The 20,708-nt window shown below is 37.2% G+C and overlaps 1 protein-coding gene across 8 annotated transcripts in view; it reads right to left on the bottom strand.

Moving 5' to 3' along the window:
• LOC121428230 (anoctamin-7-like) overlaps window positions 1–20,708 on the bottom strand; it is an 86,017-nt gene that overhangs the window by 27,058 nt on the left and 38,251 nt on the right. For all 8 annotated transcript variants that reach the window (XR_005971751.1, XR_005971750.1, XR_005971752.1 and 5 more), the window contains exons 5-13: window positions 12,193–12,332; window positions 11,713–11,881; window positions 10,691–10,856; window positions 9,368–9,458; window positions 8,863–8,968; window positions 7,031–7,091; window positions 6,066–6,148; window positions 5,240–5,377; window positions 4,096–4,291 (exon numbers count right to left, since the gene is read on the bottom strand). Coding sequence is in view for 5 of the 8 variants with exons in the window: in XM_041624850.1 (XP_041480784.1) it covers window positions 4,096–4,291; window positions 5,240–5,377; window positions 6,066–6,148; window positions 7,031–7,091; window positions 8,863–8,968; window positions 9,368–9,458; window positions 10,691–10,856; window positions 11,713–11,881; window positions 12,193–12,332 (1,150 nt within the window). In the remaining 3 variants the exon portion in view is untranslated. The remainder of the gene's footprint in view (window positions 1–4,095; window positions 4,292–5,239; window positions 5,378–6,065; window positions 6,149–7,030; window positions 7,092–8,862; window positions 8,969–9,367; window positions 9,459–10,690; window positions 10,857–11,712; window positions 11,882–12,192; window positions 12,333–20,708) is intronic.

Raw genomic sequence — 20,708 nt, 5'->3', positions numbered from 1 at the left:
TCATGGATCCGTAACAATGCCAATGACCAATCAAAATCATTGTCACACATGCATTTTGTTCTAGACACTGACCAGGAACCAATCACAACAGTTCTTGTTTAATTGCAATTTATTGCAAAATCATATGTCATGAAGCCTAGCCTATGATGTGTGGTGAAATATTATCAGTTCACATAATATAGTTTAATATTGTATTGCAACATACTAGTAATGCCAATCAGTTCTGAGGACCATGCTGATTCTATGATACTTCAACATCAACCTATTGGCCCGAATTCACAAAGGTGGTTTTGAAAACCCACAGTTGAGTCCATGGTTTATGCACATTTCCTGTATAAATTACGCTTAATTTAGCGCGTGTATAATTATGTCCAATGCTGATGCGCGCTTTTGTCACAGTGCGCCAAATTGACGCCTGTTGCCATGGTTATTCACGCTATTTTATTCATGAGTCCACTCTTCAAACAGTGGACTCATGAATGAAATAGCGCATCTAACCATGGTAAAATGCGTCAATTTGGCGCACAGTGACAAAAGCGCGCATCAGCATTGGACACTTTAATACACGCGCCAGATACGAGCTAAATTAAAGGGGAATGAAACCTTTGGAACAAATAGCCTTGTATAGAAACAGAAAAATCAAAGAATAAGAATAAAGAAAGTTTTAGAAAAATCAAATAGTGAGAAAGTTATGAGCATTTGAATATTGCAATCACTAATGCTATGGAGATCCTCACATTGGCAATGCAACAAGGATGTGTGATGTCACTGATGAACAACTTTCCCTTTGGTGGACTATAAAATACCCTCAAAATGTCTCTTTTTGCTTTTTCTTATGATGATACAAACTCTTTATCCATGATGTATTCTTAAAAAATATGTATTACATGCCCTCATGTAGAAATAACACATTATTTATGGATAGATGTGATAAAAGAGGCAATTCAAGTGAAATATATACTAAAGTAATGGGGAGAGTTGTTCACAAGTGACATCACACATCTTTGTCGCATTGCAAATTTGCTATCTCCATAGCATTAGTGATCGCAATATTCAAATGCTCATAACTTTCTTGATGATACAAACTCTTTATCCATGATGTATTCTTAAAAAATATGTATTACATGCCCTCATGTAGAAATAACACATGATCTATGGATAGATGTGATAAAAGAGGCAATTCAAGTGAAATATATACTAAAGTAATGGGGAGAGTTGTTCACAAGTGACATCACACATCTTTGTCGCATTGCAAATTTGCTATCTCCATAGCATTAGTGATCGCAATATTCAAATGCTCATAACTTTCTCATTATTTGTCCGATTTTTCTCAAACTTTTGTTGATCTGTTTCTTTGATTTTTCTGTTTTCACACAACCTATCTTGTTCCAATGGTTTCGTTCTCCTTTAAGCGTAATTTATACAGGAAAACTCCATAAACCATGGACTCAACCGTGGGTTTTCAAAACCACCATTGTGAATTTGGGCCATTGAAGCTATAATCATTTTAATTTCTTTTTCATGTTTCAATATATCTACCCTATGTGAACCAGTAGGGCATGTGCTTGGCACTGTTTCATACAATTATCAACACTATACAAATTTTTTCAACAGTTACCATAGTAACAGTTAGACCCCTGTGCTTCGAAGTCAATCAAAATCAAAGAAACTTGTTATATCTGAAAACTTAGCAGATGATGGGTGTTGGGAAAAAAACTTATTTTTTTCGACCTCAGCAAGAACAACAAACTAGTTCACAGCCTTTCCTAGTAAACCTATTGTTTTTAACTCTTTGCCTGCATTGTTCCACTTAGGGCGGTGGGCCGCGACTGGGCTCGGTACCGGTACTCAGTCACTGCCCACTGCACTCATGCACTGTCTGTATAACGATCGGAATCACAGTCACAACTCACATTCACAATCCAAACGACGCATTGGCGACGGTATCCAGTTTCCACACACTAAATTTGTAATTTTGGCTTCAAAATTTCACGGAAAACTATATCCTTTGGCCATTAATCCGACGATCGTTGAGCTGGATCTTACGTTTGCACACGTATGCACTTGCAGCGCGGTAACCCACGGAGCTCCGGCCCGTCGGTAATCCGGCACAGGCCGAAGCTCCCTGGGTTAGCAGCGAGGTATACTCGCGCTCGCGACGTCGCAGCATGCATTGTATTTGCATGTGTTGTCGCTCTAGCTGTGTGTTTGCACGCGCTTCTGCAATGTGCGCGCCATGTGAGATAGGCAAAGTGAAAAACTACGTACAAAAGTGTGTTCAGTTAGTGGAAAAATAATGCTATTTGGGATATCGCGATATTCAGGTGTCCGCAAGCTTCAGATTGGTCTAACCTTCGCTCCAGCCGTTTTTTCAATATTATCAATGTAAAAATTAATGAAAATCAGAATTATGGAGTTGATATTCGTAATGCGGAATTGGCAATAAACAAGTGGAATGCCTCTGGCCGTCTCACCTGCATCACGCGGTTCAATATAGCAGCAGTGCTGACTTTGAATACTACTCTAACTCGCACAAGATGTTCAGTGATACATGGTTACTCCTATGTCCACTTTTTATGAACTAGACCAATAAACTTACAGAGATATGATGGTTATTCAACAAAAAACCCAACATGGCCAAAGTTCATTGACCTTACATGACCTTTGACCTTGATCATGTGACCTGAAACTCGAACAGGATGTTCAGTGATACTTGATTTCTCTTATGTACAAGTTTCATGAATCAGATCCATAAACTTTCAAAGTTATGATGGTAATTCAACAGATACACCCAATTCGGCCAAAGTTCATTGACCTTTGACCTTGGTCATGTGACCTGAAACGTGCACAGGATGTTCAGTGATACTTAATTACTCTAATGTCCAAGTTTAATGAACTAGACCAATAAACTTTCAAAGTTATGATGGTAATTCAACAGATACCCCCGATTCGGCCAAAGTTCATTGACCCTAAATGACCTTTGACCTTAATCATGAGACCTGAAACTTGCACAAAATGTTCAGCGATGCTTGATTACTATTATGTCCAAGTTTCATGAATCAGATCCATAAACTTTCAAAGTTATGATGGGAATTCAACAGATATCCCCAATTCGGCCAAAGTTCACTGACCCTAAATGACCTTTGACCTTGGTCATGTGACGTGAAACTCATGCAGGATGTTCAGTGATACTTTCTTATGTCCAAGTTTCATGAACTAGGTCCATATATTTTCTAAGTTATGATGACATTTCAAAAACTTAACCTCAGGTTAAGATTTCGATGTTGATTCCTCCAACATGGTCTAAGTTCATTGACCCTAAATGACCTTTGACCTTGGTCATGTGACATGAAACTCTAATAGGATGTTCAGTAATACTTGATTAACCTTATGGCCAAGTTTTATTAACTAGGTCCATATACTTTCTAAGTTATGACGTCATTTCAAAAACTTAACCTCAGGTTAAGATTTGATGTTGACGCCGCCGCCGCCGCCGTCGGAAAAGCGGCGCCTATAGTCTCACTTTGCTTCGCAGGTGAGACAAAAATCGGGATGATTCCGCCAAAATCGGAATGGTTGGCAAGTATGCTAGCGCCATGAGCGTATACTGATGGTGTGTGCGCTCTACAAATATACACTATTATTACACAAGTATTAAGTCTAAAAGTACTCACACACATACGCAATAGTGATTTGTGCATTGCATTCAGTGTACGCACAAAGATTTTCTTTACCATAAACCAAGTTAATTGAGTTGAATTAGCAAGATCCAGGCACAAACCCATTATGGTGGTGATTTTTCATCCGATTGCTAAGGAAACACGAATGCTTGAGGACAGACAGCTTAAGGTCCTCTTAGAGGGAACTGTTATTAAATTTTAATGCCCAACTAAAGGGCACTAGTGCACCAAGTGGGAATCAAACATGGGTCACCGGAATCCGAAACCCCGCTTGACCGACTGAGCTATCGTGCCTCCACAATGGTTGCACCCTTAAATTAATGTGACACACAATAGAAAATCTCCAAGTTGGGCAGAGAGTTGAGACAAGGGATGTAATATCACTAATTCCGGCAAGTATAATATTTGGCCTTACCCCAATCATTCATGATGACGGCTAGTTTCTGGTACACCTGACCTAGCACCATGATCAAGATCAAGTTGAGGATGGCTCCTGAAATACTGGCAATGGTCTGAGCATTGGACCTGAACAGTTCATTCTGTGACAGAGGGATGCTGATCAGAACTCGGTACATAATCACACCCGTCAAGAAGATGATCACCAAGGTTACCTAAACAGAAAAAGAAAATTGAGAAATTAAAACTTGTCATTGAAATCGCTTTTTGGCAGTGTTCCTTTGTTGGATACGTCATATGACAAGACTGTTTTATCCGTTACCAGAACAAAGTCAGACCCCTTCAGTAGCTTCTTAGCATATCAAAATCAATGGGAGTTTTCGGATCTGACAACTTGTAAAATGTAATTATTATTTATCCGACCAATGTAAAATGTACATACACATTACATCAAGAAAAAACAATTACAATACATGAACATGCAAAGAAATGCGGGAATAGCATGTGGGTCAAGGGGCACAAAAGCGAAATTCATCACTGTTGCCCGAAGGCATGAACCAACACACATGCTGCTCCCAAGACATAAATCAAATATATAAATACCTTGCACATTGAAAAAGAGAATACTAAAATGGGGGCCCAAAAATGATTAAATAGATAGGCCTTGAGATGCAATACGTAAAAAGAATGTTGACCAAATGCTCTACAGGTGGGTGTTTCAGAAAGCTGTTTGTAACTTACAAGCCTCTCTAAGAACATCTGGTGACACTTTCTTAGGAACTGAATCAATGCCAATGGGAATCTGGCGTGTATCATTTACACAAAAGAAAGGATCACCAGTTGTTCATAAAGTAACTAGTAACTTCCAAACAGCTTTATGAAACACCTACCAGGCATGTGACTGCATAGCATCCCAGGGGGCCGTTTCAAAAAGCTTTTCGTAAGTTAAGAGTGACTTTAAGAAAGATGGTAAACACGCTTAACCAGCGCCAATGAATATACCATTTACCAGAGGAAAGGATCACCAGTCGTTCTTAAAGTCGCTCTTAACTTACGAACAGCTTTATGAAACACCCACCAGGGCCGAGTTTAGTATTTTGCCTGTAAAGTGGAATCATTAAAACCTAAAAGAAAAACATTAAAAACAAATAAACTTTGATTACCATGCCAACGATGACAAAGATACCAGTTAGCCATCTCCTTTTCTTGATATCTTCCGGGAAGTATGGTTCCATGACGCCAGTAATGGGGTTTTCTTCCATGGCGGGGGCTTGGGCTGCAAACTGGGGTCGGGGACGCTCCTGTATAAACACCAGAAATTCAAACACGGGTAGTTATATCATTCCCTTCCATGCCATTGAATTTCAATGGTTCATCAAAAAATAAATGTTCAAACACTCATTAAGATGAACTTATTAACTTATTTTCATTTGACAAAAACAGGAAAAGGGTCTGGTTTGACAAAGACTTCCAATCGATGTAACTTTACTATCATCGAACTACTGTAGTGTGGAAACCATGACTGTGATTGGCTGCTGGACAATCTCCATGGTAATTGCCATGATGGTGAAGTTAAAATATAAAAAAAAAATATATAAAGTGACATGAGAATAAGCATTAGATCAGTCATGCATAATGGTAGGCCTTTTCATGACTCTTCTTAACTTAATTCTCCCTGAGAGTATACTTTTATGAAGTGTTTCTTCATTCATCAAGTATATATTGCATTGATCCTCCAGTGAAAAACTATTCAAGGATATCATTTTGAAATGAAATGCTGTGAACAGTAGGTATACATTCTTGTAAAAAAGGAATATGCGTTTAATCTTTGGAAAATCATCATTAATACTGAATAAGTAATATGAAACCAAAACATAGCAACAAGACATACATCGAAATGGGATTCCAATTATGATAATAAATGAAACTTTGTGACTAGCTTCCAAAAGGAAGAAACACCTAAAAGAATTAGGCTATATGAGATTGTACCTCTTCTTCTTCAAAGTTCCAGCAATCCCAGTGATGAGCAAGACTGGCTTGCTTTCTCTTCCAGCTTTCAAGGAATGATACAGCTGTAACAAGAACAATTCGAGATGGTTACATTTTATTTTTCCATTTACATACATGCACGCTGAAAATGTAATCAATAATCATAATAACAATCATAATATAGCATTTTTATAGTACACTAATCTACCTTGTTAGGTGCTCAAGGCACTCCTATGTTACCCCAGCTAAGCTCGTGTACGGATTTATTTACACAAGACAGATTCTCGATAGCAGTTAAAATATATGCCTCTTCCAGCGACATATCTAAAATATATTGTACACTTGTATGATTTTTAAAGACTTTCAGGTTATCAGATCTCTATTATCATAATAATTCAAGGACCAAATTTGATTATGATTTTGCTTATTGGATTTACAAGCTTTTGTGAAAATGAGCTTTGACCTCTATGACCTTTGACCCTGTGACCTCCAATCATCTCACATCATTGCCACTCTTAAATACACACTAGGATAAAACTGACTTTGATCCATCCACAAGCTTCTTCTAAAGAAAAAAAGAGGTGCCATTTCCATGTATGTAATGACCTCTATCACCTTTGACCTATTCCTTTACCAACCCACAAGCTGAATATCACTTCCATATGCATGCATGAGCCATGTTCATGAATATACTTCGAATTAATCTTTTGACTATCTTTTATATCAGTCACTCAGTACACTTCATGTATACAATGGATTTACAGAGCTACCAAGTCTCACGCATTGTGCGTGAGACTCAAGCATTTTAGACTTTTGTTCATTACCTCAAATCTCTGTCTCACGCAACTATCACAGCCTATCCCCATATATATTGTACACAATGTCTGTGATCTCACTCAGATTTACAGAAAATCTCACGCATAGCTGGTCTTCGAACTTTGCATCTCTGGATTTGGGAAACTTACCCCAGAATGACATGAATATTGAAAAGAATACCGTTCCTGGATGATCAAACAGAATGGATATCTGTGTAAATAAAAAAGATTTATGTAAATATAAACAAATTAACATTGCAGTAATGCTTGATTATGAAGGACATCAATGAATGAAGTTTTTTTTTCCTACTTCTATCCCCCCCTGTATATTCTCTCTTCTCCCCCACCACCCCCTTCCACTCTTCTCAATTCCTCCCCTTCTCACCTTCCCAACCCCTCCCTCTTCTTCCCTTCCCCTTCACTTTTCCCTCCTCTCTACCTGTCCCTGAACTTTTTCTCCCCTTTGCTTTGCTTTCCCTCCCTTCCCCTTCCCAAATTACCCTTACAATTCTCTCACATTTCCCTTTCCTCTACCCTATTCAATTCTCCTTCCCATTCCCCTCCCACCCCCATCTCTCTTTCCTTTCCATCTTTTCTCTTCCTCTCCCCTCTCCTTTCCTTTCCCTTCCCTTTTGCTCGCCCTACCATCCACTTTTTCTACCCACCCGCTTCCCATTTCTATCCCCTTCTCCTCCACTCTCATCCCCACCCCTCATCTCATATCCCTTCCCCACCCCTCCCCTCATCTCACCTCCCTTCCCCACCCCTCCCCTCATTTCACATCCCTTCCCCATCCCTCCCCCATCTAACATTCCTTTCCCACCCCTCCCCTATCTCACATTCCTTCCCTACCCTCATCTCACCTCCCTTCCCCACCCCTCGACTTATCTCACATCCCTTCCCCACCCTTCCCTTATCTCACATCCCTTCCCCACCCCTCCCCTTATCTCACATCCCTTCCCCACCCCTTCCCTTATCTCACATCCCTTCCCCATCCCTTCCCTTATCTCACCTCCCTTCCCCACCCCTCCCCTCATCTCACCTCCCTTCCCCACCCCTCCCCTCATCTCACATCCCTTCCCCACCCCTCCCCTTATCTCACATCCCCTCCCCACCCCTTCCCTTATCTCACATCCCTTCCCCACCCCTCCCCTCCTCTCTATCCTCAACCTCTCCATAGCTACACAAAATCCACCTCATACCTATGTGTTAGCCCTAAAAGGACTGGGGGGCCATTATGGCCCCCTCCCCAACGCTTCGAGCGATATTTCCGAAACGCAAAAAGATAGCGCCGCAAAATTTTATGACTTTTTTCTTTGGACTCTCGTCCAACTTTTTACACCTAATTCACAACATATGGGTATAGCATCGCGACGTCACATGACTTTTTACGAGACAGTGTCATGCCGAAAATGGCTCATTTTTAGACTTTGTGTACAAAGTCTATGGGAGATGAATTTCATAAAAGGGAGATTATTTTTCGTCCTTATTGGTCTGCTTAATTAATTTAGGGTTTAATTTAGTTGTTAAATGGTCTGTAATAATTTCCATTGAAAAAAACAATGAAAAGCAAAAGATGAAAAACATAGAAATACATTAGAAATTCGAAAAAAAAGGAAAAAATTGGATTTTGCAATTTTTCTTTTTAGAAACCTTTAATTACAAAGGTGAGATCTGCAAAAAAGATGAAAATTTGGAGTGAAATCGGGTGTCAAACATGCAAATAATGTTTTTAATAAATTTTTTGAATAAATTTGCATACTTTATTCATAATAAATAAAAAATAGTGATTCTCAGAATTTTTTTTATACTATCTTGTAGATTATATGGTAAGGAATCGCGCAAACGGTGCCTGAGATCGGAAGGGGGAGGCCATCATGCCCCCCCTCCCAGTTCTCAATACATCTCAAATAGAATAGTCCTTTTAGGGTTAATACATGTTCACGACGTCTGTGATTTATGTGAATAAAAGACTGAATTACCTCTGCTTCTAAGCATGTATCTGATAGATTCCAGTATGTGCATCCTATCTCCTTATCGCACTGGGGACACATGAGGAAGTCTCCACCACTGTCGCATATTTGATTCCTGATCAGGGATAAGATAAGGGGATCAATTACATAATAATCATGGGAATCCTATTATGCAATTATATGATAAGTATCACGTGCAGTAGATAATATACATATGATAACTGCACTATAAATGGACATATCATCATTATAATACATGGTCGTCAAATATGATTCAAACATCACAAATGTTCCCTTTTTAAATTTAATTTTGTTTGAAACTACAAAAAAAAATGGCTATGAAGTCAATGAAATGTGTTACAAAGGATTTAAGTAGCTTTAAACTGTAATTGCAAAATTATGTTTATTAAAACAAGTTTTATGAAACGGGGCCCTGAACAGACAAAACAGAAGTAGAACTTAAAGAACAGAGCAGACCTAGTGCAATCTGAACACAACTGTACTGAATACTTACGCTACTGGGTTGAAGGGCATCATTATGAGTCCATAGATGAAGACGATTATACCGATGATAGAGGCAGGTAGTAACCAACCTGTATATAACCCTGAATTATTAGTTCAGAAAAAGAAAATAGCATTGTAATCATCATCATTACCGCTGCTGTCGCCTCCATCATCATCATCATCATAAACATCATCATCACTGTCATCATAACCATCAACATCACTATCACCAGGTATCATAATCCCCATCATTATCATGATCATCACCATCTCATCATCATCATCATCACCATCATCATCTCATCATCATCACCATCAACATCTCATCATCATCATCACCACCATCAACATCTCATCATCATCATCATCACCATCAACATCTCATCATCATCATCATCACCATCAACATCTCATCATCATCATCATCACCATCAACATCTCATCATCATCATCACCACCATCAACATCTCATCATCATCACCATCATCAACATCTCATCATCATCACCATCATCAACATCTCATCATCACCATCAACATCTCATCATCATCACCACCATCAACATCTCATCATCATCATCACCACCATCAACATCTCATCATCATCATCATCACCACCATCAACATCTAATCATCATCATCATCACCATCAACATCTCATCATCATCATCACCATCAACATCTCATCATCATCACCACCATCAACATCTCATCATCATCATCACCACCATCAACATCTCATCATCATCATCATCACCACCATCAACATCTAATCATCATCATCATCATCATCACCATCAACATCTCATCATCATCATCATCACAATCAACATCTCATCATCATTATCACCATCAACATCTCATCATCATCATCATCACCATCACCATCATCATCATCATCAACATCTCATCATCATCATCACCACCATCAACATATCATTATCATCATCTCATAATTATCATTAAGGAAAATTAAGATACTCTACCACTGTATTTTTCTGTGAGTGTACTACAATGAATAAACTTTTCACACATTACTTGCTTATTTCTATTTGACAGATAGGGGGATCATCATCACCACCACCACCACTATTATAATCAACATCATCACTAAGGCCTTTAGTGGCCAACGTAGAAAGGCACCTTAAATACAGACCAATATCCTGGTTTCCTTGGATAGTATTCCCCACTGAAACATACATTAAGAACCTGTCCATAAACCACCTGCTTGAAAAGACCACCCCCCCCCCCCCACCCCCTCCCCACTCCCCCTCTTCAGTGGTTTTATATACAGGTTTTAGCATTTAGCTATAATTTCCACTTCCAATACTCACCTAGCCATGCAAAATAGAGACCAATCTTTTCACCAAAATACTCCCTAATATGGTCTAGAGGTTGGTACTTGGCCCAGGCACCCCATCTGGCCCAGTATTTCTTCAGAATCTGTCGCTTGTTCCAGTCTTCTTCCTTGACCCCTGGACCAGGAGCTTTCTCAGGACCCTGTCAAGGATTAAAAAGCTTTTTTTTTTATATTCATGAATATTTTTTTTCTTGTACATGTATACCAATACTTATTGCTCTTCCTTACATTTTAGCACATAGGGACATGCCATCTGCTATGTGTGATGCGTGATAAAAGAACAGAGCATTATTGTTGTTGCTATTGAGGTTGTTATTGTACTACTACTACTATTATTATTAGTACTACTTCTCATACAACTTCTACGACAACTACTTCTAATATTACTATTACTACTACTAAACTACTACTACTACTACTACTACTACTACTACTACTACTACTACTACTACTACTACTACTACTACTACTTCTACTACTACTACTACTACTACTACTACTACTACTACTACTACTACTACTACTACTACTACTACTACTACTACTACTACTACTACTACTACTACTACTACTACTACTACTACTACTACTACTACTACTACTACTACTACTACTACTACTACTACTACTACTACTACTATTTCTACTACTATATTATTACTATTTGCAAATGGATATGATTATTTAAATTGCCTTTTCTCGCATTTAACACTTTCATGTCTTTCAATTTCCACTCAACCCCTTTCCTGTTTATTTTCATTCGATATCTCTTCATTTCTCTTCATTCCTCTATCCAACATTAGTAAACTAATAAAACATAATAATAAAGTGGATCGATCCAGGCATAAGACCTTGCAGCATTTACAGCAAAGCAGGAACATGCAACAACTCTGAAATTCTTTTTCATTGCAGACATCCATCAAAACATATTGTCAGACAAGGATCGACTATACAGTAACTGCAATTTTTTTGTTCTCAGAGGCAAACATGACTTACATCATGCAGAGGGAACGCGCCATGAAATATTTCCTCTTCCAGAAGACGGCTGATGCCAACCTCTGCCCTCTTCCGCTTGCCATATGTCGTCGTCTCCAGGATTTCGTTGACGACGCGTGTCCGGTCCACGTTGCTGAAGAACTGCTCTTTGTGATCATTATTGAGATACCTGCATATGATTATCACGATAGAATATCATAGATTTTACAGATCTAACATTTGATAAGAGCAGGAAATTTAAATCAGGAAATTAATGAGGGCAAGGGCATTTTCTCCATCTTGACAGTCAAATACACCCTCTTTATTTAATGAGTGAAATGCTTTGCGATGACATTTCTTCGACGATTACCCCCCAAGATCTGGCACAACGATATCAAACAACTGTTTTGAAGAGTGGACTCATTAATTCAAAACGATGGACTCCGAATAAAATGAATTGTGGAAATAATATTGAATTTACATTGACTGCGCAATACTCACTTTTTTATTTTGTTGACTCTGAACGCACAGGTCATGAAATCTGGAGGCTGGTTTGGCACATTTTGGTTGAGGAAGCTATTCTTGATACCCATCTTCTTCAGAAATTGATCAGATGTATTCTTTGGCAAGTTCAGCAAGGCCTATTCACAAAAGATAATATTACACAAAATATTCTAAGAATAGTACACTATCATTTTTTTTCTTCAAAATGTTTACACAATATATTTTCAAGTATAGAATAAATGACCACTGCAACTTTTGAATTTTGACCATGCAAATTCATACCTCATGCCCTTTTCGAAAATACTCACTTGCAATACCTAGCTGGTTTAACATTTCTGATGGCGACTGTATGAATTACTGGGTTGATTCAGGCCTGAGAAAGTTTTTACATCAATATGTTTTGTGTTTTTTTTTGTTTTTTTATGAAAAAAGATTTTTTATGAAATAAGTGATTCGAATTTTATGTTTCATTAGTCTACCATAAATAAAACTGCTTTGAAAAAATCAAAGGCAGTGCAAGAGGGAGTTGAATAAATGACCAGGCAAGCGTCTTAGACCAAGTGACAGTGGACGAGTTGGTAAAATTAGACCAATTGAAAATAATCCCTTGAGTGGGGCACAGCAATCATCCAATGGATTGAATATTTCAGAAAATGACCATTTTATGAAACCGGTCCGGTACATGTTTGGTGGCAGTTCAGGGGCAAGTTATACATGTTGGAAAAGTATTGAAAATTTATGACATTCACATTAAGACAATCCGTTTGAATCTTATCAGTTGTAAGCCCATTAATTTCAAACTCTGAAGGTATGAGTCACACAAATATTTAATTAGGAAATGGCAAACAATATTTTAAAAAAATTATAAATTATCAACACTAGTATACATCATACATCCTCCTCTTCTCTTCCACTCCTTTTTTTTCATTTTCTCATAGTCTCAATTTCTTTCTTTTTTCCTTCCTTCTGTGCTACTTTTTAATAGTCAAAATTAATTGTTCCATTATTAGGCCACATGTGTTTTGAATTTTGAGATGCATCTCATAATTCAACACATGCATCTCTAACTAGATAAACAAAATATATATTTGTTGTTTCTTTTAAAGAAATGTGAATTTTGAGCTTTTTGATGGGATATGGAAAATTAGTGTAACTTCATAAAAGCTTTATGCAATTCGTCTTTTTGGCTGCTATAAATACCCATTATGTAATCAACCGTTTTATGTATTATGAAAGAGTACTATGTCCCAAATATTTCAATCTCACTTTTGTGTGGTATAAAGTTGTTCACACTTTTGAGCTTTTTGATGGCATTAGGAGTGGGCTATAAATGGGTGATTTTTGGTTTTACTGTGGGAACAGTTTTTTTGTCTTCCTTTTACCTTATCTAACATGAAATGACAATATTTTTTTTTTTCAATTTTTATAGCCTTTTTTTCAGCCAAATGTACATGTAGGTTTTATCGTCCTGGAGTTCTTGGATATTAGATGGTACGAGGTCAACAATAGCAAGCAGCTTCATAGAGCTATACTGTTTTTATTCCTCTGCTATGGGGCGAAGGAAGTTCAGTAGTTACCATTTCTAGAATCGGTGTTAGATTTTGAATCATATTCATACATTTTTGTCAATCAGCAACATCAAAGTAAAAAAATTCGAATGGGTTGGGTCGAACGGATATTTTTAGCCCTCCTGATGTAATTAGGCTCATGGCACCTTGTGGCCATAACTGTGATTTGGGCGATTTTGGCATCCATTTTTGATTTTGGCCCGGCACACTTTTTTCTTGGACCCGAGACAAAAAATAATGTCATTTCAAGTCAAGATACATTACAAAGAGTAAAAAAAACTGTTCCCATATTGAAATTACAAAAAAAGTATTTTTGACCCATCTATAGCCCACTCCTAATGGCAAGCTTAAAATTAGTGTAGCTTTATAAAAGATTAAATGCAATTCGTCTTTTTGGCTGAGAAATACCCATTATGTAGTCAACCATTTTATGTATTATGAAAGAGTACTATGTCCCAAATATTTCAGTCTCGTTTTTGTGTGGTATACAGTTGTTCACACTTTTGAGCTTTTTAATGGCATTATGATAAAATAATGATAACTTTATAAAAGGGTTATGCAATTCGTCTTTTTGGCTGCTATAAATACCCATCATAGCTTTTTGGTTTTCCCAGTCTTCTCTTATAAGTTTTAGAATCTCAGATTCATATACCTGTTCACTATGTTATTCAATTATTAACTTTATATTCTTTAAATGTATATATTTTGTATTATTTTTTTAATCATGAACAATAAAATCACTCAATCAATCAATCAATCATTATCCGTTTTATGTATTATAAATAAATGAAAGTGTACTATGTCCCAAATATTTCAGTCTCATAGCACTTTTATGTGGTAAGCAGTTGTTCCACTTAAATGAACTGGAGATATTTTCAATAGAATGTAGATAATCAATGCCTATTGAATCTTGGAAGGGGCTATTCTTTGGGCCAATTCTCCCCTCTAGTCGTGAAGGCTTTACAGAAATCTATGACAGTACCGTTTCTCCCATATTTTTGTGTCTACACTCTGTAAACACAAAAAGCGAAAAGGGTGGAAAAAGGCAGAGGAGAGACGTTTTTAATATTAAAGGTAGAAAACACTGTCACTCTACCCTTTTAAAGGATGATTTATACTCCTTTTCGCTTATCATTTTTTAGAGTGTACACTGTACATGCAAAGGCAATCTGTCAATTACGTGCACTGATGAAAATCAATGCTGTAACTAAATGTAAATATCTCGCTGAAGATGATCAAAGTTCATATAGAATGTGAATTCAATGATGATACGTCAATGAAAGGTTTGTGCACGGATAACAAAAAGGATATTTCTCAAAATGACCTAAAAAGTATTTTCTTGTCTTTTTTTGTTATATAGGACCTATGTAATTTGTTAAAATGAAATGAGATAAAGTGACTCATGGAGTCTGAATTGCAGATTTCTTTTCTTTAAGTGGAGAAACTTTCATTTTACGAGTATTCGTCAGCACAGGAAATGCAGGCAACGGGCAATTTCGTGCTCATGACAGCACAAATCACCCTAAAACTCCTACCAAACCTTTGGGGTGACCATTCTTTCCAGAGGCACCCCTAGATCTGTCAGAAACAATATTCAAATTCATTTGGAATTTATCAATATTCTACTAAACTAAGATATACTCCTGGGATGTACTGCATAATTGCTTGTTGCCCCTAAAAAGCAGCCCTTAAAATGAAAGAAATGGCCACCAAACATTTTGTAATCACCCCCAATGTGGAAAAAAAATATAGCCCCTAAAAATGAGAAATATTTCCTACCATGGTCTTCATAATGCTAATGATATCTAGGATTCACATTAAACCCAGAATTGTGTTGTCTTTACAGTACTATACATGCAACTCAATAGAATGGTAAATTTCTGCATAGAATAATAATAAAACAATAAATGTTGCCTTTTCATTCCCAAAGAATGGCAGCTTGCGATTGAGATTATTTTGGAGCAAGTCAATTCTTACACTTTCATACACATTGGCCCATATTCTGATAGCAGGTTTCACTTAAACTCGGGTTTAAACTTGTGGTTTAACATTAAGTATGGATAGCCAATTGTTACATAAATCACTTACAGTAGAGATATCATACTTCAACTCAATTGGCTCTCAAATCATTTATAATTGTCGAGGAAGTATGATTGTCTTCACCATCAATGAATCAGGAAAGAGCACAGTTATCATGAGAAGTATACAACTTAGTAAAAAATTTGATACTTTTGGCTTCCCATACTTAAACCACAACTTTAAACCAGAGTTGCATTAGCCCTAAATCTCCCGGGGCATTTTGATTCTTGTCATTCCGGGGGGGGGTGGGGGGCATTATGGCCCCCCCCATTAAGATTTCAGCCACGGATAGCGCAATCACAACAAAAATTAGCATGATGGTAGAGAATGACATAATCTACGCAGCTGCTTTGGTAAATTTCATTGAATTCATATATTTTATGATATATGAATTAAATGGTTACACTTCGTAATTCCGAAGCTTCGTAATTCCGAAGGTTCTTTATTCCGAAGGTTCGTAATTCCAAAACACATAAATTGCCTATACCTCGATGTTCGTTAATCCGAAAACGAAAAAAGGTTCGTTAATCCGAACATTTGTGGCGTAATTCCGACGATTCGTTATTCCGAAGGTTCGATAATCCGAAAACGAAATAAGGTTCGTTGTTCCGAAGGTTCGTTAATCCGAAAACGAAATAAGGTTCGTTGTTCCGAAGGTTCGTTAATCCGAAAACGAAAAAAGGTTTGTTGTTCCGAAGGTTCGTTGATCCGAAAACGAAATAAGGTTCGTTTTTCCGAAGGTTCGTTAATCCGAAAACGAAATAAGGTTCGTTTTTCCGAAGGTTCGTTAATCCGAAAACGAAATAAGGTTCGTTAATCCGAAAACAAAATAAGGTTCGTTAATCCGAAAACAAAATAAGGTTCGTTAATCCGAAAAATGAAAACCGGGAAAGCAGAGGCAGAGGCAAGGGGAGGGGGGCGGGGGACACTGTTGCCGTTCAATTATTATGAGGATGGGAAGGCAAGGGCGGTCGAACGAATTTTCGTTGGGGGTAAAGCCAAAAAATGAAACTCATACGTCAAAATGGGCACTTTGGTGATATTTTCACCTTAAGATTATCATCTGCTTGAAGTCATTGTGTGTTTGATAGTGAAGTAGAGAAAAACTTTTTTTGAAGTGACTTCTTATCAGTGTTGTAGTGCCTTGATGCTCGGCCTTGGCCTTAAGGCGCCTTAAGGCCTATTTTTTCAAAGCCTTGGCCTTGAACATTCAGGCCTTGGCCTTGAGAGGGCCTTGGCCTTGGCCTTGAGGATTTTGAGCCTTGAAATTTCAAGGCATTTTCAAGGCATTTTCAAGGCTTTTTCAAGGCATTTTGTATTTTGTACTTTTCATTTGTTTTATACAAGTAATTATAAATGTTTCAATTGTTCTGTACATCTAATGACACTAAATACTACCAGTCAGCAGCAACAGAAGCAGTATGTGTACTTAGCAGTGCCATCAATTGCAATTATCATCACATAATTATGTAACAAAGAGAAGTGATGAAAATTAATATTATTTATTGGTAATATGACGTAATCATGACTAATAAGGATAATGACAATATCAATAATAATGATAATAATTACGATTAGGATTATAGTCAGTGGCGTAACTACAGGGGGGCATGGGGGCACGTGCCCCCCCCCCCCATCGGCTGACTAAAAAAGGAGGAAAAGAGGGAGAAAGGAAGAGAAACGTAGTGGGAAAGAAGACAATGTTCATTATAATGTTATAATTATGTTATGTTACATTACATAAGAAACATTTTTTTTCATATAAATGAAACATAATTTGCTCAGGGCATATGTCTTCATTGTTCCTGGTGCTCCCATTGTCTGTTTACCGAGATATATAATCATGTTATACTAAAACCTCCCGTTTTCAAGTCAATATACACCAAACTACCAAATATATTTCCTCGCACTTCGAGTTATTCTTTTACATGTACAAAAGTATGCTTCTTTTTCACGAATACTGTAAGTGATTGTCCCATTTTAAGGTCTTAATATAAAACATTTCCTGTCCGTGCTTACGTTCGAAGTAGTGGATTGGTGAAAGATGTCTGCTCTCCATCAATTCCTAGAATGAGTCCTTAAATTGTTCCTTTTTCTGTTTTCTGATCTGAATATCAAAAATTTTCAGCTCGCGCTTCGCGCTCGCATCATTTGGTTAGTGAACTATGTAAGTCCTTCTTGAATTCCTACAAACAAGCCTTAAAATGCCCCTCTTCAGGTCTGAATTTCCTAAATTTTCAGCTCGCGCTTCACGCTCGCAAAATTTGATTAGTGAGATGGGTATGTTAATTGTTAATCATGATTACAAGTGCTTTATGTGCATGTTTAGATGTAATTCTAACAAAATCAGCAAGCGCTTATTGGCACTCCCATTAGATGACTATGGTGAGATGTGTATAATCTTAATAGATAAAAGATTCCTAAAATATAGTCCTTAAAATCTTCCTGTTTGGGGTCAATATCTACAAAAATTTCAGTTCGCGCTTCGCGCTCGCATTATTTAACGAGACAGGTACATATCATGATTACAAAAGATTGATTGTAATGTCCCTTTTTAGGTTTGAATATCAAAAATTTTAAGCTCGCGCTTCGCGCTCGCATTATTTGACTAGTGAGATACATGTCCGTTTATTGGCACTGTCCTTATAAAAATATCTCTATTAGTTCAGAATACCTGGCAACTGGGAGCGCTTTGCGCGCTCACTAGGCAATTCCAAGTTTTTGCTGGTGCCCCCCAATGCCGTGACCCACGGTACGCCACTGATTATAGTGATTTTATGACAGGAATAATTCTGACAGATCTGACTACAATTTTGACAACAATTTTCATACTCTAAAAATAGCTTACTCTAAAGAATGATAACAAGGTTGATTTCTATTCCATTAGGTTTTCCTTCTATTATTTTCTTTGACCAACAAGAATGTTTTAAGTCTTAATGATATTCTGAAAAGATTCGGTAAACTTGAACACAAACTTCAATTTCGTCATTTCCAAATGGGCTATGGTATCAATGGCATGATGAGCCAAAAATTTTGAGGGGCCAAGCATGGCATACAGAGCAAAATTTTAGGTTTCAAAATCAACAAATTTTGGATTGTGCTTGCATAAATTATTGTTAAGTAAGGTTCGCATTCAATTTACACAAAAAAAATGTTTAGAATGTCTAGTTTTTAGATCGGAATAATACAAATTTTTGAGGCTCGCGCTTTGCGCTCGCATTTTTTTGATTGGTGAGTTATGTATCCTATTTATGAGTCACTAAATGCAGTCCAGAACAGCTTCCTTTTCTGGTCACTAAAAATTTCTGCTTGTGTTTTGTGCTCGCGTTAATTTGTTTAGTAAGATGCACACCTTTTTCATGATTACAAAAACAGCTCAAAATATTTAAATTTCATTTCTTATTACAACATCTCGCAAGGATGCCCTTTTAACAGTGATTGGCACCATTAAATTGACCCAAAATCGAGTTTTACAACTTCAAAATTGATTTTTTTTTCAAAACCACTTGCTCGCTATGCTTTCTATAGCGGGAAATTAAAGCCTAAATCAAAACATCTGTCTTATCAATTAGAAATCACTTAAAAAAGCTTTGCTGAACTGCACCAAAATTCTCATTTTGACTTATACTGTAAGTGCATTTTTGGCTTTGACCTCCCCCCCAAAAAAATACATTCTGCCTCCCCTGTCCCAGGTAGAGGAGAAAGACATGTTGAGAATGGGCATGCCATGATCAGATCACCTTGGTAATAATAATTATTGCAATGTGAATCGCCTAGAACAATAATGAATTGTACAAATGTAACTATATATGTTTATTTTAATTTGATGTCTAAATCTACATGATCTATCATAAAATTATTTTCGTTTTAAATGTACAAGGGTAAACATTTTTGCTCGCTCACACCTTTTATACATTTGGTCCTGTGTGTCATGTATGCCGCCTAAGCATTGTTGTCTTTTTTTCCCATATATTGTACAATTGAAATGCCTTGGCCTTGGCCTTGGCCTTGAGGTTTTCAGGCCTTGGCCTTGGCCTTGGGTTTCCATGCCTTGGCCTCAGCCTTGGTTATTGAAGCCTTGGCCTTGGGTATTAAAGCCTTGGCCTTGGCCTTAGCCTTGGAGGTTTGAGCCTTGACTACAACACTGCTTCTTATTATGGCAAAATGTATATTTAGGCGTTATTTTTCGGGAGAGAGTATAATGAGCGAGCGGCTTGGTAAAACAAATTCAAAGGTGAAGTTGTATAACGTTTTTTGTGGTCAATTATTCTTAAAATGGCATTATTGCGAGTTGTTGCGAGCGTGAATCACAAGCTAAAACTTTAGGTTATTTCAATAAAAAATGAAAATTAGTTTTTAAAAATCCGAGCAGATTTCTGCTGTCATTAAAAAGATGTGCATCTAACTAAAGAATTAACTCGAGCGCAAAACGCGAGCTTAAACATACTGACCAGAAAAGGAACCTGTTAAAGAAACCATTTAGTGACCTCTTTATAGGATGCATATTTCACCAATCGAATGAGAGTGCGAAGCGCAAGCTGAAAATTTTAAATATTCCAGCCTGAAAACTTAACTTAACTTGTATACTTTAAAAAGAGTTTTATTTCGAAAAAAACATGAAAAACGGCATATTTATTTTTGAAAAAGGAACTTTCCCATTTTGGAAAATATTAATTCCCCTGTTTTTTATTTCATTTTTGATGCCCCCTGCCTCCCTTCCGGCGGATCCAACTTTCGTCAAATAGAGGGGGGGGGGGCAATTTTTTTAAGCCATATTTTCCTTGATCGGCAGTTTAAAGTTGATTTTTGTTTGTTTCTTTGAAAGAGTAGTCCTAACAGTCAATAGTTAGCTTTATCCTTATAAAA

The sequence above is a fragment of the Lytechinus variegatus genome, chromosome 14 (assembly GCF_018143015.1).
Source record: "Lytechinus variegatus isolate NC3 chromosome 14, Lvar_3.0, whole genome shotgun sequence".
Classification (NCBI taxonomy): Eukaryota; Metazoa; Echinodermata; class Echinoidea; order Temnopleuroida; family Toxopneustidae; genus Lytechinus; species Lytechinus variegatus.
Note: the sequence above shows the minus strand (reverse complement) of the source record. Positions and strands in the feature narration are given on the sequence as shown.